Source organism: Uloborus diversus, chromosome 2 (assembly GCF_026930045.1).
Source record: "Uloborus diversus isolate 005 chromosome 2, Udiv.v.3.1, whole genome shotgun sequence".
Lineage (NCBI taxonomy): Eukaryota > Metazoa > Arthropoda > Arachnida > Araneae > Uloboridae > Uloborus > Uloborus diversus.
Genome location: NC_072732.1, coordinates 186,706,133 through 186,731,671, shown reverse-complemented (window position 1 = coordinate 186,731,671; position 25,539 = coordinate 186,706,133). Strand labels below are relative to the sequence as shown.

The following is a 25,539-nucleotide window of genomic DNA, read 5'->3' as shown; positions in this document are numbered from 1 at the left end:
AGTAGGTTATTTGTTTATCATTACTCGATTAAGTGGGGCTGACAGTACCTCGAAAGATTAAAGCTATGATAATACAAGTAATTTTCAAAAATCGATACTACTCTAATTGAAGTATTGTTATAACTCAAAAATATTTTTGATATTATAAAATAACAAAGTTCTTGTTATGAACATTTTAAATATGAATTAAGACCTTTTTATATGTGGTGCAATATTCATTTAGTTAATATTAAGCATATTTACGTTTGAAATATTTTACTCATGCAGAGCAAAGTGAAATAGCTTTATATATTCATCCATAATATATATTCATCCATTCACTTATTTTATTATTTATTCACTCTTTACACACTCATTTGATTCTCTTTATATAATAATTAATTTAATTTTTTGTTAATAGTTCTGTTTTCTTTTTATTTATTCATATTAAAAATTTTATTTACAGATTCATATGATCAAAAATACTTTTTATAATCAAATAGAAAATATTTCATTGGAAAATTATTTCATTTTTCACTTTGCCCCATGAAAAAAAAGTGAACATTTTCCCACCTTTTTTTTTTTTTTTTTGGAAGGCTCAAAATTACTGTCAAAAATTATTCGTAATGTTTCAATGCACGTATGTTTTTTTTGTACTGTAATTTTCAAAACAAATTTCCAATTTGTTCATTTTGGAAAAGCTCAGTTATCTTACCCATTTCCCTTTGCTCTACATTCCCCTACTTTTGACAATAAAAACTAGTTGTGGCCATCACGAAACTTTCTTCTATATTTTTCCTTTTTCTGATCCCTCCCCATGCTTGACGAGGAAGCAATATTCCTAACAAAAACAAAATTACACATGCAAAAACTTGACGACTATCCCAATGTCTGAATTATTGTAAAAACAAAGAGCGAAAATTGAAAGTTACTTTAAAAGCTTAACTTGAATTAATTACAAATATTTTATTTATTAACAAACATAAGATGGCAACAGTTAAAAATTTTAAATTATTGAGATAATATTTCCTATCATTTCCATACAATTAAAATCACGAGAAATACGCAGACGACAATCTATTACGATTTATCTTTCTTATTGTTGCATTAATAAAAATATTTTTATTCGCAAAAAAAAAAAAAATCAACACCTCTTGGAGCGATCGGCGTCAAAATCGAACCAAAGCCTGTTTACATATGGATTCACATATATTCCAAATTTCAACCAGAACGTAGCATTACTTCTTGAGATAGGGTACTCAAAATGGAAAAAAAGAACGGGTGATTGCGCTACCCCCCTTTTTAGCTGTTGACACAAAAATAAAATCAGTTCTTATACCCACTAAGGGTTACTTGCCGATAAATTTTTCTTTCATTCCATTCATTATTTCTTGAGATACAGCAGTCACAATTGACGACAAAAAACGTTCTATAGCTCAACCCCCGTTTGAGTTATTGACACCAAAATTGAATCAGCACCTGTTCCTGTTAATACCAACATATGGACCAAATTTTGTTTGATTCCGCCAGTTACTTCCTGAGGAATAGCAAGCACGCGTAACTCGAAAAACGTCCCATTGCTCCACCCCCCTTGGAGGAATTCGCGCCAAAAACTAATGGGCACAAGTTCACATAGAGGCACATATGTGTACTAAATTTCGTTCGATTCCATGCGGTAGTTTTTGTTGTAGAGCGGCCACAAAAAACTGATCACACACAGACGTGACACACATACATACACACACACACACATACATACACACACACACAGACAGCGCCCAATCCAAAGTTGCGGGTGTGACATTTACACTAACTAAATTAGTCATCAGCAAAAATATTTTAGAGTATAGGTTTCAATTTCTATATTTTTCAATAAAGATCACTTGCAGGAACATGGATGCCAATTTGCAAGTTGATTGATATTTTATTTATTTTTTAAAAAATTAATTTCTACCCGTTGCGGGTGTGACATAAAAAGGACATGCATTTTCACCTTGCGATCAAAACATTCAAAACTCTGTGAATTATATCAACTGATCGAACTGTTTTTTTTTATGTTAGACAGTAATACTTAACTAATTATTCTATACAAAAATTTAGATACTCACTCAATTATTTTCACTGTAAAAAATATTCAAAGTTGCCGTTGCGGGTGTGACACCCCGTTGCGGGTGTGACTTGTGTGGCCAATAAAATAACAACATACACAAATAGTTATCAATCAGACATTTTATGATTAGCACAGTAATAAATAAGAGAAATTGCAAATAACTAAGGAAATTTTTTTTACATAAATCTCATTTCCAATCTAGAATTGATGATTTCAGGGGGTGTTAGTTTTCTTATTACAACGTTCTGTTTCTGTCATGACTCTCTCAACGTTCTCTGACTGATTGGGCCAGATGTATACATGTTCTGAAGGTTTTTTTTCCCAAGTATTCTACTTGTATGTCTTTTCCATCTATTTGCTTGATTTGACCTTTTTTGAGGTAGAAAACAAAACTAATTCTACAAAATCTCCAATAGCATTTATATTACCAAGGGAGATTGTTTCAGACTGAGGCAGCAATGAAACTATCTTCAGTGCACTTTCTGCAGTTAGTGCCTGCCACTTGAATTGTACCCATATCGATCGGTACAACATGGTGTACCGATTGTAAGTTTGGTACAGCTTTGTACATGGCGGCAGCGTGCGTGAAGCATTTTTGCAAAATCTTTTGTGATGTCGCTCTCTACAGAATAAAGTACTCTGATTTTTTTAAGAGCCTTTTCTGCTCAAATGGCAAAATCCGATGCAGAGTTGACTGTTGCTCTACGCTGTAGAACGGCAAGTGACACCATTTTTTTTGTTACCGCACCAACACCATTCACAGCTTCTTATTTATGAGACCTTGCAAAGTATGACCATGAAATTTTAATGTTGTAGTCTTTATGGTTGTATGACATTAACAGAAGATTGTACCTGTCTATGAATTGCATTACCAAAAGTTTGAGCTCTTCAAAAAATTCCCATCGACTCTGCTTCTACAGCTGGAGATGGTGTGGCCCCATTTGTCGAAGATTTCTTTCTCTCTCTACACTTTCTCTGCCTCTCATTCTGGTTTTGCTTCTACATTTTCTTTTCTTTCATGACCACAGATGTAATTTTTTAAAGTAGTTTCTTCGTAATTTCTATTCTTGCTTTGTTTCTTTCCCTTTCTTTTAGAAAATATTCTGAGTATTTAGCCGAGTTTTCTTTCATCTTTTTACGATGATTTCGGAATCTTTCAGTGCTGTTCATTCTTCTGCAAAAAAAAAAAAAAAAAAAATTGTAAAGTGAATAAATATAGCACTACAAGTCCCAAAATATATTGTTGAACATGTTTTTATTTTTTTGAAATTCTTTGAATTTTTTAACCCCAAATGAAATTAAAGACATTAAGTTTTGATTCATTTAAAACTTTAACTGACAGAATTTTATACAAAGTTTTTTTTAATAAATATTTTAATAAAAATTTCATCACTATTTTTATTATTTCTTTATATTTATTTTGAATTTGAAGTAAAAAATAATCTGTCCCTAATATTACATTATTTGTTTTAAAAAGTAAAGGGGGAAAAAGTCAAATGCTGAAAGCAAAATTATACATTTTTATACATATTAAAAAAAAATAAAATATTGTTTTGGTTTTTTAAAGTTTTATTTTAAAAAAAAAAAAAAAACAAATCTTACCTTATTGAATAGTTGCCTTAATTATAAATCAAGAAATACAAAAATTTTTTCTTAGGAGAACCAATAATATAGAACACCAAACTAAATAAATCAACTGCACATGCTCTAAAAATACTAATTTTGAATTAACTGGGGTCTAGGCAAATAAGTCAAAGGCCAAAGGTTAGGTCAAAGGTTAAAACATTAGTGCTGTCATCTACATGCATTCCAGAATTACATTTGTGTTTAATTTAAAAAGATGTTGCGGGTGTGACTTTAATTAAATGTCACACCCGCAACAGGAACACGTCACACCCGCAACGCTTAATAACTCCAATTAAAACATTAATTAATTTGTTTTCTGTTTGTTATTCAAAGTACTTTAGTAAACTATTTTAGAATACAAAGTTTCAAAACTTTTAGGCAAATAAATTTTTCTGTGGAAATATAAATGCATTTTTTTGTTGCGGGTGTGACACAATAATTAAGAGTAATTAAATATGCTTACCTTTTGTAGTGAAGATTAGTAGACATTTCTCTTCAGGAAAAAACTGTTGCTAATGAATGTCAGATTATGTGTGAAACTTTATAGATTTCTAGAATTATTTGTTCAGCTGTAATAGACCATGCAACATAAGCAGTTTTGGTGCAGTCTAGTTCGCACTGATATAGTTCCACTTTAGTAATTAAAATAAGAATGTTAATGACATAAATGAAATTTTTTTTCAATAAAATATGAAATAGTATACTTTTAACAGTGTGTATGCAAAATTTCAACCATATTGAATGAAATTTGAATTTTCATCCTCATGTCCACTTTTTTTTGGATTGGGCGACAGACAGACATTTTCCAAAAATGGTCGAAATGGACTCGGCACACCTCAAAACGTTCGAATCCTTCGAAATTTGAAAATTTGCACGAATCCAATACTTTCTTCTATATATTAGATATAGAAGAAAGTAAAAATGATTTAACCTATTCAGCAGCATTAGAAATTACTGCTGGTCCACTGGTCCCAGACCAGTGAAACCTGCTTCCGACCACCATAAAAGAATAATCAGTGGTCCATGGGACCGCCGACTTCTGGCTATTTTTGATCACACTCTGCTAGAAAAAAATCCAAAAGCATTAGCCTAGCCAGTGTTTAGCTATTTATTAGTCAAACCGTTGGTTGACTTCTTTTACAGTTAATTTTATTTTCAAAAGTTTTATCTAATTTTAAAAAAAAATGTATTTACATTTTACTTACACTTGGAGGGAAAAATAATGTTCTGAAACAAAGTAAAAACATTCAAATTAAGTTCACAAATTTTTGGTAGCCTATTCTAAGTGTTTAATGAAATTGGTTTTCTAACTGTATACTTGGCTGTTTAAGATTGCAGATTTAAATGTTTATTGCCAATTGCCTATTAATTTTTTTTTTAATTTTGAAACATTTAAGTTTATTAAACAATCCTCATCAGAAGAAAAATGTACTGTTTATCTGTTTTGCATTGTTATTTAATTTTAAGTGGTCGCATTCACACATTGTTATTTAATATTATGTTTACCATTTTGAACTTTATTCGCAATACAGTAATTTTGCAGTTAAGTGTTTTATCATTGAGCTAAAACTTAATAATTGTAATCATAGCGTAACTAATTATTTGGTACAAACATATTTAGTGTTTAATTTAAATCAGACTAGTGGTGTTGTTTGAGGACCAGTAAATATTCATGTTAACTGGTCCGAGGGACCAGTAAAATTTTTTACTGATTTCTAATGCTGCTGTTTAGGACCAGCAAGAGGAGAAACAAGCGCTTTCCCCGGCCCCCGCGCTCCTCCGCAAGAATCTATGTTTTCTGGACCAAGCAATATTCTTTGTTAAACCTAATAGGGCTGGGCGATGTAAGAATTTCTACATCGTGATGCATAGTTAACCTTACATCGCAATGTAGCAGTGCTTCAAAATGTAACTTTTTTTTTCTTTATTTTTTTCAACTAAAGTTGCTTGTTTAAGTTTTACAAAATATATATACAAGGTAGAAAAATTATATATCATGCCAGATACAAGCAGGGTTGGCCGAATTGGATCCAATTGGGTTGGACCCAATGGTTTTTTTTGAAAAAAACCATTTAAAAAAACCCATTATTTAGCCCACTTTTGGGTTTTTTAAAATTTTGTGAGAAGTTTTAAAAAAATTAATTAATTTAAATACTTTCACAATTTAAACTTCTTTTTTATTTGGTCTTCACCACAGACAATGAACACAAAAAATGAATTTTGAGCTTTAATAGTATTTCTTAACTCGTAACGGCATTAAAAATATACTTCAAAGATTTTAAATAAATGTATTTAACTTTTTTCTTTAACTGGTCAATAAATAACTCAAATTATCTTGACCAAGTCCTGTCACGTCTGATTTTCTCAATATTTGTAGATTGTACAGCGGAAACTAATCTAGTTAATAGGCTTTCATGTAAATTATTTTCTGCTATCCAACACGTCACAAATCTCGAATAAACACAAGGTAATTTTTTTAGAAATAAACAGATTTTTCAAACGGTCTACAGAAAACAGAACAGGTACAGTGTTTTTATAATTTTACAAAAAAGTTTAATATTTCTTACCCTGTACACAGAAATAGAAAAACAGGCAACATAAAATTCAATGAAATGTCTTGATAAGCTGGAATTCAGTAAAAAGGGATTCAAACTAATTGAGGTTCTACAGTAGTTTTGCATAACAAAATGAAATACTATAAAGTAAAATGCAAAAAAAAAAAAAAAAGTAGTAATTAAAAACGAACAATAGATTTTATCACTCGAGAAGTAACTTTGCCTTAACTGTTGGTAATAATGAAAATTTAAAAAATCTGAAACTTGAACATTCTTGGGTTTTTTCGTCTTTTATACTTTTCTTCAGAAAACTCTGAATTTTAACTAGTTTTCCAGCTTTTTACCCGAAGATAATTTTTGCACTTTGTCCATATGCTTATGCTACAATATGCTACAAGTACTCCACATTTTCGATAAAAAAAGACAAAAAAAAACCCGTTTCTTTTAAAAAACCCAACTTTAGTTTGGTTTTTTGGGGTTTTATTTTAAAAAACCCTAGGTCCATGGGCTTTTTTAAAAAAACCCGGGTTTTTGCCAACCCTGGATACAAGTTAACAGATTTTAGCACCAGAAATGAAATTCATTATACACCCAAACCTGTTTTATGCGGTGGATAGGGACCACATTAAAAAAATTGTTTGAAACTTCACAAGTAGCTTTAAAAAGTTGTTTTTGCAGCTCAGTAAAAAAAATTTTTTAATACAGTGGATAGCGACTGCGCAAAAAAAGTCATACATAGAAAATAACAAAATAATCCAAAAACTTACAAAATTGTAATATTTAAACGAAATCAAAATGAACCAAGTAATTTTTGCCAAGTACTGGGACAAAATTTCCCAAATAGGGAAATTTTTGAAAGGTCACAGTGACTTCACATCGGCGTGCCTATGTCGTCACTTGAAGATACTACCTCGCACTCCTTTTAAAAATAATTTGGTCAATTGAATCCCAATCTGATTGAAATTTTAATATACCACACAAAAAAAATCGCATGAAAAAGACTTCATAAAAACCTGGATAATAGTAAGTTACTATAATTTAATGAGAAAAGTTGAAAAAGATGTGGGTGTCTTTTCTTGACATCATTGTGTGATTTGCTAATGTTTAACATGATGTAATTACATTGTTGATTTTTAGATGTAAATATATGTGCTCTAATTTATTTATTTGTTATAGTTATGATTATCACTGAAGAATGCTTATTAGCTGAAAAAATGCAAAGGTAACAAAAGCTTTTCTGCAACAAAAAGCACCATCAAACCATTGTGCATATCAAGAGACACATGAACATATAATATTCCTGATGTAGATGTGTGTGTGTACTCATTTCTACTGCCAACTGTGGTGGTTGTGATAATCCATCTGCAAGTCTTTTCTTGTTTTACTTCTTCATTCCAATCAAAACTACAAAGTGGCGTCTGAATTCAGTGCTACGAGCAGGCTGTCTACTGGGAGACCAGCAGGTATGTTTAGTTCCTTTGATAAATTTAGCAAATATTAGAACAAAAGCTTTATTTCGTAATTAGTTGGTGTGCATTGCGTTGCACAGGTTTTAAATATGCATGGTATCTCTATGAGAGTAGTAATACAGGAAAAAGAAACTTATACCATTCATAACTAGCCTTTTAAATTTTTTTCTGTAGCTAATGTGTCAAAGGAAGTATTAGATTTGTGAAAAGTTGAATGAATTTTTAGCGAACCTACACGTTTTGAGGTGTGCAAATCCATTTTGTTCATTTTTTAAAAATAATGTCTGTGCTTGTATTTGTGTGTAGTTTTCTTTTTTTATGGCTGTTCTAACTTAGATTACTTCATGACATTGAAAAAAATTTGGTACACCCTACACATTATCACTTGGTACACATGTGTACCAAGAAGTGAATTAAGGCCCATTAGATTTTGCACATAACATAAAGCACACAAACCTTTTCTGCAGTATGTGGGACTGCTTTTTTCAAAAGTTAGATTCAGGCAAAGGCACGTTGAAAATAAAAGTGAATATCGAAAGCAAAGTTTTTTCGAGTTTAGTTTGAAACTTCAGAATAATTTTTTTGTAGAACTCAATTTATAACCTCTTTTTAGCAAATTTTAAATAAAATTTTAAGGTTTTCACAGGACTTAATTATTGCATTCGATAGGAGAAAGCTCAGTGATTTAAAACTTTTATCTGTTGCTATCTTCTATTTGTTACAAATAAGAAGCATGTCATTAACTTAAGTAAGACTTTTTCAATTTTCGCTCTTGATTCTATGGGTTAGCAAAGCAGCAATAAAATTTTTTGTTGGTCACGACATATTTGTTTTCTTTGAGTCTATAAGAAAATAATTATTGAAAAAACATGTTAAAAACTTTTGAAAAGTTGCAAAATGCTTTTAGAATGCAAAAAAGATAGCATATTTCTGCATTTCAACTTGTAAGTGTAACGAAGTATTGAAAGGAAAACTAAATGATTGAAAACAAAGAAAAAAGGCACAATTAAAACATTGACGAATAGAAAAGAAGAAAATATTTGCCAAGCAATTAGTTAATTATTTTTGTTCATGTTTTAGTTTTCAGGAACAATTGAGGTAGTTTCTGGAAAGGCTGTGTTTAACAGGTGGGATTTTTCAGGTTCAAACCCCTTCCAAAATTTTTCAACACTATCCAAAAATGTCATTTTGTTGGATTTTTTTGCTGAAAAATAATTATTGTCATTTTATTAGTTATTTATTTCTCAATTTCACTTGAAAAATAAATAGTTATTATTAAAGAAGTGTAAAAACTCAGTGCTTTATCTGCAGTATTTATTTTTTTTTCTTTTGTTGTTTTGAACATTTTTCCTATTAAGTAATACAGCGTTTTCCTTCAAATTTTGAATATCTAACGCAAAACAAAAACACCTAAATTCTTTAAAGGTGCCAAGCTCTATATTTAACACATCTTTTAATTGTCAAAAAGTATGCATTTACAAAGTATCACCTCAAATGCACATATATTAGTACATGCATCTATCCTTGAAGTTTGAGTTGTTAAAAGTGTACCTGAATATTTAACAGGGGTGAAGTTATGTAGGGTACACATCAGATTTCTTGCCTTTATTTAATTAGATACGCCATCTATTACACTTGCTCATTTTAATGCTCTTTAAACAGCTTTCCCTCATGAGAAATATGCTTTGTAAAACACTCCGCGAAACAAAAGTCTAGTTACGGTGTTGATTTCTGGTAATTTTTCGTACTGTTTTGACTTCTTGTAAAACATGAATGCACGCATATCTTGTTAAGAAATTTCTGTTCTATTCATTATGAAGTTAGCTAAAAATTAATTTATGTTAGATTCTAATTTTGAATAATATACTTTTTGCTTTTGTATGCAAAGTTTCATGCTATAATTTACAAGTGTGGTATTAAATCATAAATTCAAAACATGCTCTTCTTTTTCTCTTTGAATCTAATTGCTTTAATTTATACAAATCTTCTCAATTATTGTTTTTCATAAGAGATTTTGGTATAACTTGTAAAAATACTTTTCTTTTTGCACATTAGAGCCTAACATGGTTTTTACTGGGTATATCCACTGATGGCGAATAAAACTCCTCCTGCACATGATTTTGCACCAGCGTGGCTCAAGATACCTACATATAACAACTTTGTAAGTATTTCAATTTACTATAAGTTGCATTTATATTAGGCGAATGGGTGCGAAGAATTAGGTGTGAGAATTTAAAATCTGTAAAATTTTGGATGATAATCTTAATGGAATAAGATACTTGTATGCATATGATACCTAGGTGATGTATCTACCAGGGTTCGAAAATATTATGATATTTTCAAAAAAGTACTAACTACTACGAAACTATATGATATTTTGATATACATATGTTTTCAATCAGTGAAAACTAAAGTCATTCAAAAGTAACTGTATTCTTAAATCACTGTTGTTTTTTTTTCCTTTTATTATTAAAATATATTGGTAGACTTAAAACTAATGTTTCTTTCATTATTCATGTATTAATATACATTTTTTTGTACAAATATATGTACTTGAAATGGTATTTACATATGAGTGATATTTACAATCATTTGTGAATTACGATAATTCAATGGTATAAAAATAAAATTTAACATAAACTGATACTGATACAGGCTATTATATTGGATATTGAATTATATAAATGCTCTATGATGTACATTAAACTGGTTTCATTTATGCATGTGTCTTGTGAAAATCACAGAAAAACAGCATAGTATCATATACATAAATATAAAATATCACGCAAAATTAAATCAAGAAAAAGTTATTTAAAACCATATGTTATATTAGTGTAACTGTTTATATTATTTTACTTTAAATTTTCATTAACTTTAATGGAGTTAGTTACTCAAGCATTAGCTGTTTTGCTATTTTTTTTCTTTTGCTAGCATTATTAGCTTTTCGTTTGCTTATTATACAAAATTACATAATTCAGAAATAAAAATAATCATTAGTTCGTGCACAGGGGGGGGGGGGGGCAAAAGACATTTTCCTTTATCCTTACCAACTTTAAATCTACAAGGGCAAATCAAAAAGTTTTTGCGCCTAATTTTTATTTGCCAAAAAAAGATACCTACAGGTATTTACAAATATACACAGTAAACTATGCCACTTAAACTATTTCTCCACATAGTCACCACACCAGTTCAAACATTTGCCCCATCGCATCACTGAATTAGAGATCCCCCTGTCATAGAATTCTTCCAGCTACCTGTAGAATCACCGTCAAACCGCGTTCTTGTCTTCTGTCCTTTCAGAAACTTCTTCAGTGGATGGAAATCGTAAAAATGACTAAGGGGAAAGTCTGGACTGCAGGTGCATTTCCCTGTGAATTGCTTTTGTCCCTTGCTCCATACAGAACGAATAACACTTCCCTGCTCAGAAGCTGTGGACATCTGAAGAACCGTCATCTTAAATGACTGATAGCAGCTCCGCTCTTCCAAGCAAAAAGCAAATATGGCTGGTACGGTTCAAGGAACTGTCACTGTTGGGAATGTATATGTTTGCTTTGTATTCACAGCCGTATTTTGGCTCAAAAGAAATAGGCGCAAAGACTTTTTGATTTGCCCTCATACACATTAAAATTGTCACATTACTAATATTTTTAAGTATATAAAATAAAAATATTAGTACTATATAATTATATTCAATATATATAAAGTGTGTTAGTTTTTTTTTTTTTTTTTTTAATAATAAATGAATAACATTCAGATGATTAATACATATAATTTTTATATTGCTTTACTCGTAGTTTGAAAAATCGAAAATATCACGATACTTTCAAAATAAATATCCAGATATATATCAACCGATATATATTGTCAAACCCTGGTATCTACAATCTTTCATTTCCTGGGATATTGTTTAAAAGTTCATAAAGCTTTGCATGTCCCAATATATTATAAAAATATTTATAAAGCCAAATTTTTTCTTAACAATTGGCCACTTTTTAGATCAAAAGTAAGTATATATCTTATGTTTCTAGAAGCCCTCTGGTGCATGCAGTGAACGTGGCGGGCATACTAGTCGCAGAGATGAGCATAGCTTTGGTTTCACTCGCCACAATAAAGAAAGTGATTCTTTAGCTTCTTATCAGTTTTTTAATGATTGTCGTAAAGAAAGAGATGGTAAGTATCTTCAAGCTCATATTTTATTTCTAAATTTCTTTGAATTTTCTGTATTTCATTTCTCTCTAAGGACAGACCTTCCATCTTTTACGGATCATCCGTAAAATTTACGGATGTCACTTAACCTTTGCGGGCTCGGATAGACCTCCCAATTTTTACGGTTTTTAACTACGATTTACTTCAAAACTGTTTTCAATCCTCAAAAAAGAAAATATGCTTCAGATTTGCTTGAAAATTAGCCAAATAAAGGTTCTGTCCCCCCCCCCCTCCCCAGATACCTCCTAAACGCAACTGGCCATTTTGTCTCATCTTTTCTTTGGAGCATTTATGTGGCTACGGTGTTGCCAGATTAAGTCAAAATCGCCCACTAGTTAATTTTCCTCCCCTAGTCGGCGGCAGAAAGCTGTTTCGTTTCAATCTGCTTGCTCTCTTGAAAAATCTGGCGACCATAGTAAATCCCAGGTTTATTTCTGCAATCTCATTGGAGACTCCAGGACAGTTTTCGATCCATGGGTAAAGAACGAGACTGTGCGGAACGATTTCTGAAACACCGGCGTGTGTTTGTTTTGAATTGCGTTTGAAGGAGTTGTTCAAATGGAGTGGGTAAAAAAGGAAGAAAAGTTATTTTCAAATGGACAAGGAGTCATATACTGCTAAATTTCCATGCAAAAAAGTCTAATAGGAAAGGGAGAAAATATGTATATTGCAAGATTTGTGTGTGTGACTTCATGATTTTGTCACGGCGGCCGAAACTATGTAGATCGCCATGTGACGGTGGGTCCATTTGAAAAATGTAAAAGCGGCCGAGACGAAAGTTTAATGAATTCATAAAAAGTTTTAAAAGTTTGTTAAATTCAGCTGCAATTTTTGCACATGCTGAAGTTGCTGATTTTTAAAATATTAACGCATCTTTTTATCTTGTAAATTACAAATAGTAGTATACCTTGTAACTAGCTTTTTTTTTTTTTTTTTTAATTTGAAGTATCATGTAACACCAGCATTTGTTTTTCAAAAGTTTGCTAAATATAGTAAATTGATGTGTGATTTCAATATTTGCTGCATTATTGATTGGCCTTGAGTTTATCATAGGACTCTAAAATGCAATTTTAAAGTTTGATGCCTTCACTTTGAGGATTGCGATAACAAATTTTTACTCACAACTTTGACTTTTGAGAGGTGAAAAAGTAAATATCTCTCCAGGAAGTGAAACTGTTTAAGTTATAATATATTTTTAAAAAATTGTTATTGGCAAAATTATATGAATATTCATTTTCATATTTAATTAGATTTTGTATATTTTTCATGAACTAGAAGTGAATTTAACCTTTAAATTGCAGTAATTAGCTTTATTTTAAATTTGCAATTACATAATACATTTTATCATATCCATTTTCTATTGTTGCCCCCATGCATAATCTAATGTTATGTTGCATCAATTAATTTGTCTCAGTTTTATTAAATGCTTCGCGAAAATTTTTTGTGACATTCTAACGTAATATAATATCAACTATAGTGCTGGCCCCCTTGTCTAATGATCAGAACAGTCTGACTGTGATGGGGAGGTCCCGGGTTCAAATCCCGGCTTGGACATGGATGTACATTCTCTCTCCTGTCCTTGTCTTTTCTTTGTGTGAATATGTTGTGGCGTGAATGGTTGCCTACCCTATAAACGGGTCCTTGTGGCGTGTGTGTACTGTGGAAATCAGACTTCACCCCAAATTACTTGACAGATGGAAAAGTGAAGCAGCGCACGCCAAATTGCCAGTCTGGCTGGCACAGGACAACAACTACAGTGAAATCCTATTAAATGGAGTTTAAGTAATTTAGTGAAAAATCTGATCTGAATATTTATTCCATTGGAACGTATATTTCTTTGTATTATGTTTTTACAAGGTTTCACTATTCATTAATAGCAAGTAAAATTTCTTCGTAGTCATGATGATTTTTGATTTTAAATGTATATAATTGTAATCTGTGTTAAATATTCTCCCTGCATTGGAATCAAAAAGTTGAAAATGGTAATGTTTACTTACTTATTCAAATGTTGAAACTGCATATGTGTTGCAATTTTTTTTAATATTTAATTATTGATATTTATTGAAATAAAACCAAATATTGTCAATTAAAGTGGTAAAATTAATTTTTCTTTCACAATTTATCTTCCATTTATAGATTTTGATGATCCCCATCCTGCTATCAACAATGTTCATTATTATGGAATGGATAATGGGTTCAATGGTTCATGTAATAATCAAGCGCTTCTCTCACGCAGGCCACATAGCAGACATGACTTCCGCATTTCTTTATCATATGCTAAGGTAAATTTTTATGTGAATTGGACATTCTACTACTATAAATTAGATTCCTTTGTTATCTGGTAAAGAAAAGCTTCGCCTCAAATTTCAGAGATTACAAGGCTAAATTTAAAAACAAAAATTAATTCTTTTTTTTTTTTTAATTCGTTTGACTGTACAATGGCAAAAAACATTTGGCTCACTTATCTTCATAATTGCTGTTCTTCTGTAATTCTAACCTTGAAGTTTTCAATAATTCTAGTAGAATAGAGAAAGATTGCTAGAGACTGAAAATTGAGAATTGTTTTGATCTCATGTAGTAACAATAACTTATAACTCAAGAAGGGAAATAATAGATACAAAAAATAATTATTTGTCATAATTTATAGTTAGTCTAGATGATCTTTAGAAAATTTTGCTAAGAATAAATATAACTATTGAATTTGTATTCTATTCAGACTCAATTTTAGCATTTAACTAATGATGCTCTCTTATTTTTTCTTAGGGTGAAACTCAAAACAAACACATGACAGCCAATAGTATTTTATATGGACACAAAAGCAAAGGAAAATTACACGAAAACAATGGTGTTAGTAATAATGTCATTTCTGACGGACGGGGAATTGGAGTTACCAGCAATAATTTCAACCAAGAATTTGTAAGTGTTGTTGTAACTGCCAAAATAATAGAATTTTAAGAACAGAAATAAAATGGTACTAAAACAATGTTTTCAACTTTTAGCTTAAGTTTTCTAAATAGCTTTTGCATAAAGCTTTTTTTGAAAGTAATTGATTAATATCAAAAAAAAAAGGGAAAAAAAAGTCCCATATGAAGAAAATACAGATCCATAATTTTTATTAGCTCTCATGTTTCCAAAAATATGTTTGTAAAAATATAGATTATTTGATCAAGAAGAAGGATTTCCATTTTTTGTCTTCATTAAGACTTAACTATTTATATCGAATAGTAGCATTTTAATTTAAAATCATTAATATCAATATCATAATTTTCAATGTTTAATTTCTGGTTGAAATGATATCTATTCTTATATAGTTTGAAAGTACTGTGAGATGTTCCTTGAATAATTTTGCAGGTAATAGAATTTATGGAGTTTTTATCAAAAAATGATTCAGTTTCATGTGCTTCAAGAAAACCCAGTTTGTTAGCTGTGCTATTTTAGGGTGTGTCAATTAAATATGTTAAATGATGTCTAAATGTTAGACATCAAGTTAATAGTTGAACTGAAATTAGAATTTTTGCTTAGAGTGGAATTTTTAGTTTGTATTAATTACAATTCAGGTTGAATAAGAGGGTAACTAAATTGTAAAAATACTTTACTACAACTGACCAGGGTTTAAGCTGAGTTCAAAAGATCTTTAGCAAAAAAGCTAAAATTGGGGAAAAAGAAGTGCTAAAATGTTGAATGTTGGTGAATACGTTTGCGCAGGGGCGGCAAATAGGGGGGTCAAGAAGGGGCGGTCATTCTCCCAAATTTTTTGAGCAGAATGATAGAAAATGGGTGAATTTAATTTATGTATGTCGGGAATAAATGTTCTTTAAAAAAAATCTCGCTCGTTCTCAGTAACTATTTGATAAAATTCGACACAGACTAGAAAAAGCGTTTTGCGTTATTTGGATGATGACTTAGAAATTCATGAAGTATTTTCCGGCCTTTTCAGAACATTGAAAACTTGATAGAGAAGCGTGGTTAATTTCAATTAAAGAAGATATTTCCTAATATAGGCTAAATATTTCATACTTGTGCGCCCAGTGTAACGATGGTATGTCCAATAGGAGAGGCCCTTGCAAAGTGATGTGGCTGCATAGTTTTCACAAGAAAATTCTTTGATATTTTACATTCACTTTTACGCTCATTTTTTAAGTGTATATTTATTTAATGAGTGTTTATCGCTTTCTTTTGCGAGAAACACGTTTCAGCTGTTCAATGCATTATATGCTTTCATATTAACTTCTTAAAAATGCATGTGTTTATTAACCCTTCAAGCGGCCGTGGCGTAAAATTCCTTCACCCAGCGATGTATCGAAGAGTGGCCGTGTCGAAAAATTTCGCCATGAATTCCATAGAATTTTACACCGCAGCCGTTCTCGAAGCAGAATATTCAAGGCCAAATTTTTCGACATGGCTGCTCTTTAATACATCGCTGGGTGAAGACATCGCTGGGTGAAGGAATTTTACGTCACGGCCGCTTGAAGGGTTAAATAAAATAAAAAAAACCCATAACAAATACCTTATATGGGGCTCTATAATTATGCAATCTCGGAGTGACACAAGATGGTCTTCAAGAGTTAAAACCATAAAAACATTTCTCTATAACTTCAAAGCAGTGATTTGACGACTGGAAGAATTATTGCAAAACGAATCTTTCAATGGTGAAAAAGCTCATGTCCTTTAGCATGTATGACTTCGTTTGAATTTTTATTCATTTTGTATTGAGGAAAGATTTTGAAAAATGCTTTACTCTATCAAAACATCTTCAATCCGCTACCCTTAATTTTCGGACTATTCAAGCCACAGTTCAATCTACAATTGATCTGTGCGTTTGTACTACCATAGTTCAATCTACAATTGAAACTGAAAATAGATTTTATATAGATGTATTTGTTAAATTTCAATCAATCGTAAAACTTTTCAAAAAAAAATCTTCCTCCCAATCAATTAAAAAAAAAGTGACAAAAATTCACATGATGATGTGCAGTCAAACATTGATTTAATTATTTTTCTGCATGGTTGGCTCTATATTATCTGGATTGGATTTTGAAAACGAAAAATAAAATGTTTCAATTATGAGTAAAACTTTTAGCATGAGGCAAGAAAAATTACAAGCAATATACCGACAGATTAGTTATCACATCCAGAGACTGCAGTTTCGACATTGTTATGAACTCATCAGTCTGGAATAGTGAATAACAGAGCGGGAGGTAGATGACATCTCATTGTAGCTGAGATTGCCGACTAGACTAGATTATTCAATGATGAGAAATTAAGCCCCTCACAGTTTTTGAAGTTGCTAGGGTGATTTTGAAGAGCAAGATATAAAAAGTGTTTTCATACATAACTTCGTTGCTTCAATTATTTTTCAACTATTCCAATCAGCTCCTAATAGAGAATGATTTTTTATGTCTCAGGATGTTAGAGAATTATATTTTCGAAGTACAATGGGGGGAAAAAAACTTTTCGATTTAGCTGTACTGGCAAAACAGCGTGACACTGAGCACAGATAAATTAGTAACACGATTCCCTGCTCTTCCATTTTTCCAAAAATCATGCATTAAAATTTTTCCAAAAGGTATAAGAACTTTAGTATCGAGATGTTTTGTATGATAACTTATTAGAAAACGAATCAAAATTTTAATTGTTTCTAAACACTAATTTTTATTCATATTAAACCGATTTTATGAGCACTTCCTGTTAGCTAATGCAGGCATCGCAGCGTTCCTATATTCCTATATTTTCCTATATTTCTGAAAAAGTTCCTATTTTCCTATATTTTCAGTTTCCGCTTCCTATTTTTTTCTTTTTTTTTTCATTTTCCCCCGACTTTTAGCTACTGCTTTTTCCGCGAGCCCCGCGCAGGCGCCATTTTATCTTTCCTTCCGTGTTTCTTCCTGAGCGAAGCGCGAAACTTTCGACCCGACTTTAGCTCATCTGCGCAGTTCACTTCTGCGCACATGCAGCTGTTGTGCAAGTCCCCAGTCTTCGCTAAAATTGGGCGATCGTGATGAGCGCATGCGCTGTGTAGGTTTTAACGATGACGTTCTAGGAAGGACTCGCCGGCTAACTACCGTTTCAAGTCTCCACACGCGCGATTTTTCTTTTCTTTTTTTTTAAAGGAACTTCGTGTAGTTAGCTCAATTTCGATTGTGCGGAATGTAGGTTCGTGTGTTAACTAAACGTTCATTGCAATAATAATGCCTCCGAAGAGACCGCACAACCAAGTTTGTTTTCAAAAAAGAATACGCAAAGCTGTTCCCGATTTTAAAGGAATCGAGGAAGTCGAAAAACATGCATACTTTGGGGTTAATACAGACCCAAATTGGGTCCGCTTTGCGGCCCCTTCACAGAATTCTGCATCGCATCGTGAATGCGGCCCCATTCACAAATTTCCACATCTCAAAAGCAGCTCATTCACAAAATTTCACATCATAAAATAAATATAGCAAACCGGACCCTCGGATCAGCAGCTATGTGTGAAGCTTAGTCGCCATATTTGGTCATTCACGAGATGGAATCAGACAAGATGCTTAAGTGTCTAAGTTTATAAGAACAAAGCACAATTGGATATTTATTTACTGCAAACTAATGAAAATAACGCAAAATGTGCTGCAAATCCTTTTTTTTTTTAATTATTATTATTTTAATGTTTTCTAGAAAAATGAAAAACTTAATATTTAAAATTTCATCTTATCCTCATTGCTTTGGTCCCTAATGTGCTAAAAACTATAGCATTTCCACTAAATTGTTGTTTTATGAGGATTTTTTTTAATTATTTTTATACTACTAGTTAAAATCTGGATCGGTATAGTCGCCATTTTCGGTCATTCCCTAGATGGTAGTAGACAAGACTTTTAAGTGCCTAAGTTTTCAAAAACGGAATTGTAAGTTAATTGCTATGAAAACTATTGAAAATACCGCTAAATGTGCCATAATTACAATTACTTTTATGCATCAAATTCAAAAATCTATTATCGTAAATTTTTCGCTTAGTCGCCATGTTTGGTCATTCTCAAGATCGAAGTAGACAAGACTGTTAAATGCCTAAAACAGAATTTTAGATGCTTATCTCTAAGCAAACTATTGAAAATAAATGGTGTGTCATATATCACGGTTTTTTTCTTTTACTTAATTAGTTTTTTGAAGAGTGAAATTTTATTTGCACAATTGCATTTGATCCTCATTGTTTGGGAGGTTTTGCTATGAACTTAAAAAAAACTATTTCATCTAAAATGCAGTTTTCTTGCCGACTTCTCATTTATTTATTTTGAAATAATTCAAAAACCTATTGAAATTTACATTTTCCAAAAAACATGTTTTTGTAAACAAGTGCAAGGTTCTATTTATTTATTTTTTTTCTGAAAGTAATAAAAATTGATCCCCTGCCCCCGTCTTTTACTTTTTGACTTAAAAATTTGGCGACAGTTGTGGCTAATAAGATTTTTAGATCTGGTTTATTTTATACCAAGGTGGAATTAGTCACTAATATTTCAGCTGGAAGTGCTTGAAAAAAAAAGTTCATTTTTTTTATTTACTTGCAACATTGAAAAAGTTTCTTAGTGCTTAAATTCTTTCAAAAATCATTGGATTGTGATTAAAACTTTTAAAAAAGTATTTTACTAATGAAATTTTCTGAATATGCGTTCTATTTGCAACGTCGCGAAAAATCGCTTAAATGTTTGGGATTACAATACTTTTGCATCTTGTAAATATTTTTAATTTTTTTTCAATTAGAAGCTATTTTGACATATACCTCAGATTAGTTTATTTTTTAATTAATTTCGATGTCTAAAAAAGGAATTATTTTAGAAACCATAACAACATTAAACTTACCCGGAGTTTGAGGATTTTTTTTTTTTTTTTTGAAATTTCAATTTTTTTTTCTTTTTTTGCCTTTTGCAAATATTTAAATATTTTGGCTAATTGAATGTATTTTCGCATATGCTACCTCAGACTTTTAATCGTTTTGCATCTTGCAAAAATTTAAACCTTTTGGCTAATCAGATTTAATTTTCATATATATGCTACCTTAGATTAGCATATTTTATGTTTAATTTTAGTAAAAAATAAATGAATTTATTTTATGAGAAACATGCCAAAATTGAACATAATTCACAAAAATTTGCTTCCCTTGTTTGAGGTTTCAACCCTTCAGCATCTTGTAAATATTTTATTTTTGCAATTAAAAATTATTTTGACACATGCTACATCAGATTAGCTTGTTTTATATTATTTTTTTAATAACTAAAAAATTAATTACTTTTGTTTTGTTTAATTACATATATACTTATTTAATTTTGCAATTTTAGTTTTAATTTATCATTCTTGGTTATTACAGATTTTTTGAAAAAAAATTTAAATTTAACGAACTGAGCTCCTAACATTTTAACTTAAAGTTTGTATTTTAAAGACAAAGTTGAGCTATACAATTTTGTAAAACTGAATTTATAAGAACATCATTTTCTTTATGTCTGTTAAAATATTTAAGGTAGGTAACAGGGGTAATTGTGTTTTGATTATTCGCTGGAAATCCAGTAGTGTTAGTTATGCTTTCACCTCCCTACTTCCAATTTTCCCCCTGTTCCTCAAATGTTCAAAGTTACTACTTTTGTTGAGCTGTGGACACTTGGAACAGCTTACCAGAATAGGCAGTAATCAGTAAAGGAGTAGATAGCTTAAGGAGGGTCATTGATCTTCATTGGGGTCCAATAAATTGACTAGCCTAGCTAGGCCCATTGCCTGTTGCTGGTTATCAACAGGTACTGGGCCTGGTATTTATCTGTATAATATTTTGACTTCATAAATTATTTTAACATAAGAAATAAATTTTATGTGTATTAAAAGTAATTGTTGTACACATGTATATTTAAGTAAAAGGGATTTTAGCTTTGAAAAGTATCCCCCTCCCCCCGTTTAGCTCTTTCAAATTTACAGGTTATTTTTTATGAAATTGCAATCATATCTGAATAATATCCCTTCTCTAAATTTAAATTCTAATTTCAACAATAATCCATTTGTTCCCAAAAAAAAACTACTTTTGTCATCATGTATGTCAACTTCTTGTGAATCTTTTCAGTTAGGAAATATGGCTCTGTGAATCTGAACTTGTACATTTATTGACTATTACAAGTTATTCAGTAAAAGCAGGCTCAAGATTACATTCAGAATATTTATCGCTTCTTAAGCAGCTTTTGCGAATTTTGAGGTACGGAGACTGGATTGGAGACTTTCATAAAATGTTTTCTTTCTGACTAAATTTTAAAGTTACTTGAGTACAGTTGAAATGCTGTAACGCCTGAACAACTAATACATGCATACAAATAATTGATTTATACTTTGAATACTTATAAATAATTAATGGACGTCTTGTACTTTTGAACTTAATAGCACCACCGGAAATTACCTTCTGGGTGGTGTTTTTGATCCTAACCGCCCTTATATGTGTATAAACCACTATCAATATTGGAAATAATCTCCTGTCTAGCTCTTCCATTGAATTTAGGTGTTATGGTTTCTTCCCACAAAAGTTAAAAACATTCATTAAAGGTGTTTTTTTTTTTTAAATTTTTGGCTTGCAGATTATATAAATTACTAGCAAAAATACCCGGCGTTGCCTGGGTCAGTAATAATTATGAGAAAAAATCGTTACTTGCTTTTATTTTCTGGTTTAAGTGAAAGAACATCTTTTTGTCGTGATTAAAAATCGAGTTATTTACCATAAAAGTAAAATACCCATAAAAGTAGACTTACTCATAAAAGTCGTAAGACTTACCCATAAAAGTAAAATAGCAATAAGTATAAAAAACAAAATACTATTGATTTAGAAATGAAAGCACTATATTTAAGCATATACAAATTTCTAAAACATGAAATTATTCTTCTCATGTTTAAAAAGATTAATCTGTTGATACTTTTTTTTTTTTAAACATGGAGTCTAAAACCTTCTCTGTATTGCTATTGAAGATGCTCGTAATCCCCTTACATTTGCTTTAGTTATTTTGGGAAATTTCAATCATTGTGGACTCTTGGTGCGATTTTACCGAATTTGCGGGAATCGTTTTGGGATACCTTTGAATATGGTATTGAAAAGTCGGGATTTTCAGAAAAAAAAATGCTCAAAGTATCATATCAGAGATTTTTTTGAGAAATAAAACCGTATAAGTTTAAATTTTAACCTATAAATCGTCAAGTGATTTTAATTTTTACCTAAAAACTTTTTTTCCGGAAAAGAAAAGGAAATTCACAATAATTTCTTTTTCACAAAAATAAAGAAAATTCAGAAATATTTTGCTTTTCACAAAATGAGGACTCAAAAAATAAAACCTGGATTGACCCCTGATATTACTGTGTGACATGTGACTTTGATTTCAGCATAGCACATGGAAAGATAATGTGCATGTTTTAACAACTTATAAAACTTTAAGTTTGGCTTTTACTGCATCGTCAAGTAATAACTTAATTAGAACAGAACTTTTATTTACGAATTTCATTCTGGAGCATAGCTTTCTCATCGCAGTATCAGATCATGCAAAACTTTCATTAAAAATATGTTCCCGGGCTTGTAGGTAGCAAAGAAAGTACGGTTGTGCTCGGACGGAAACTACTGCTATCATAAACTGCTTAGCAGGGAACACTGCTCAAGAGCTGTCACAAGATTTACAGCATAGTAAATAAGTATTTGAATTCTTTTCTTGAATGAGAGTGGGAACCCTGGAATAGCCATGTACAAAATGCAATGCAAAAATTTAATTGCGCAAAATGCTGTAACTTCAATGTCACATGTTTTTTGCTTGTGAAAATATGTTTTAAAATTCCAAACTTGATTATGTGAAAGTTCTTAATTTTGATTCAAATTAACTGATTTTATGATAAAGGCATTTGAAAGTAGAAGACATTTGTAGTAGCCTTTTTGTTGAAATTTAATTTATTGCACATTTTAAGTATTGTTACTGTTGCTGCTGTTTTCAAAAAAAACCATTCATTTATGTTTCTTTTTAAAATTATTTTGAACTTGTAAAACTAGAACGAATCTTCATTGAGCAACTTATGTTTAGAGATTGATTATGGACGCCACAACAGACAGTCAAGAATTAGATTAGTATTACAATTATTTTAAGAAAGATTTGTGTACACCTACAAAAAATTTCGTCTAATTTTTTTTTATTTTTAAAGAAGAACGCCTTAATATGTTATTTAGTACAAATTAAAGTTTTACGCTCTTTTTCTTTTTTAAAATTGATTTTGTGTGTATTTTTTGACATATTTATGCGTATGTATTGCACTTTATGTTAGGTAGGAGTGTTATTACACGTTTTTAATCGAATAGTAATGTTGCATTTTGAAAAAAAAAAAGTCATACTGGCTAGCCTTGTTATAAAAATTCCTGTATATCCTTTTTTTTCTCAAAAGGTTCCTATATTATTTCGAAAAATTTCTATATTTTTTTCAGAAAACTCCTATATTTTCCATCGAGTTCCTATATTTTTTTCAGAAAATTCCTATATTTTCCTATATTTTTGTTGGCAAATGTCACTTCTATCCCTGCTAATGTGTGTTTGGTACCACACTGTCGTTATACATGTTTAAGAAACTCGACCCCTCAAATGAAAAGCTGAAATGCCGCCCGTGCGTTTGCATATCTTTCTCACTGCCTCAATCTGTTTCATCTCTTGATGAAAGCTAAATTCAAAATTCATCCTTTAAGTTTTTACGTTTTTAAAGAGATTAAATGCACAGTAATTATTATTTAACATCAATAACACATTTATTGGAGGACATAATGCCCATTAAAACAAAATATTGTTGAACTTAATAGTAGTTAAACAAGTTTGCTAATATTTATAATGAAATTACGCTAAATATCACCCTGCTCTCTTTTCTTTGAGCTAAAATGATTTGCTTCATTTTCGTAATTTAAATAATATTTTCCGAAAAAACGACCATAGCGGAAACTCTGCGACTGACTTGAATTTTCTTGTCTGTTATAGCCATCATTACAAGGAGATATTTCTGAGGAACCTACAACTCCTCCTCCATCTTTAAATGGAAGTGCATGGGGTAAGTGCTTATAAATTGAATGTATCTACTATCTTTTTTGGAAGATTGTAGGAAAAGACTTAAAGCTGGCAGTCTTTGTGAGCTCATTGTTATGTTTTTCTTATCCAGAAAAACCTAGAAATATAAAGATTCATAATGCTGGAATTGGAAAAAAGATTCAATTGGTCAAGAAGCCTGTAAAAGGGGAGAATTCATGTGAGAGTTCCAGAAAAAGTCCAGGTATATTAAAATATTAGATATATTTCATAACTTCTCTTCAACTTTTAAAAATTCATTTTTCATAAAAGTCTTTGGAAATTTAAAAATTACAATATTTTATTTCGTGTTTAAAGAGAGGTTCAATTTTGGTTATTGTTGAATTAAACATTGGTTTTCAAATAAATTTTGTTCTTGTCCCGCATCTATTTAAGTTTTAAAGCCACATAGTTTTAATAATTTGCTGTGAGAGCTCCTGTTAAATTATAATTAAATATGTAATATTATCAAAATTATTTTAATTATATTAAGAAATAAAGCCTTTATTAAAGCAACCATCTATTCTTAAACATTAATAATACTTTTAAAGGTTTTATAGTTTATTCTATAATGTTACCTGGTGCTTACAAAATATAAGTTCTATATTACATCGAAAGTAATAATAAAAAAGTCAATATTGAATTGAAAGTTTACCGACAATAAACGACTTACTAAATGTACTAATTTTTCATGTCTAGGCAACAGAATTGAATTAATAACAATTTTTTAAAAATGTCTGACAGACTTTGAGTAAAATTAATTTTCAAAAGTAAATTATGATAGCTGGGAAAAAAAAACTATTGACTGCAGGCTACTGCCTAAATAAAAAGTATAAGTCTGAAAAATTGATACAAATAATAAACATTACTGCCAAATTGAAAAAATAATCATCAGTCACAGAAAAAAAACTGTTCAGTGACTGAAAAATCTTTTTTTTTTTTTTTAATTTATTTATGTTTTAAGCAATGGAGGAAGATTAGAAGTGAAAATCCTTATCATTTTATTTAAGTAGCCAATTTGCATATCAATGTATCTTTAGACTTTGATAGTTTACACAATGACTTTAAATTATACTCAACTAAGGTTTATGTTTTTATTCTAGCATCTTCATCATCTGGGCCTCTTACAAAACCTTCAAGCTCCATCTCCAGTATTTCCAGTTCGCACACTGTCATCGTCACTCCAGTTGCCAAAGGTGGCTCTTCTACATGCAGAGCTCTCACCCCTGCCAAAAGTACCCTCATCAAAAAACAAGTGAGAGAAGGAGTTAAAGTTATTAATAAGGTACTTGCTTTCTCTGGTCTGATCTTTAAAAATGAACCTAAAATCTCTTCGGAAATTGTTAATAACATTTGTTTTTCAGGGGACAGATTAGGGATTTCAAATGGTTAGCCAGTAAATTAGCCAAATTTAAAAAGTATTATCCAAATTATAAAAATCTTACTCAAAGACAATTTTGGACAAATCAAAAAACTAAGTATAAATTTAGAAAGTATAAAATACAAGCACATGTACATCTGTTTAAAAAGCT

At 30.6% G+C, this 25,539-nt stretch overlaps 1 protein-coding gene across 2 annotated transcripts in view; it reads left to right on the top strand.

Moving 5' to 3' along the window:
• LOC129217566 (vasculin-like) overlaps window positions 1-25,539 on the top strand; it is a 41,417-nt gene that overhangs the window by 4,151 nt on the left and 11,727 nt on the right. For both annotated transcript variants that reach the window (XM_054851890.1, XM_054851889.1), the window contains exons 2-9: window positions 7,447-7,733; window positions 9,795-9,900; window positions 11,768-11,909; window positions 14,082-14,227; window positions 14,709-14,861; window positions 23,924-23,993; window positions 24,102-24,212; window positions 25,111-25,292. In XM_054851890.1, the coding sequence (XP_054707865.1) occupies window positions 9,829-9,900; window positions 11,768-11,909; window positions 14,082-14,227; window positions 14,709-14,861; window positions 23,924-23,993; window positions 24,102-24,212; window positions 25,111-25,292 (876 nt within the window). In that variant the 5' untranslated portion in view covers window positions 7,447-7,733; window positions 9,795-9,828. The remainder of the gene's footprint in view (window positions 1-7,446; window positions 7,734-9,794; window positions 9,901-11,767; window positions 11,910-14,081; window positions 14,228-14,708; window positions 14,862-23,923; window positions 23,994-24,101; window positions 24,213-25,110; window positions 25,293-25,539) is intronic.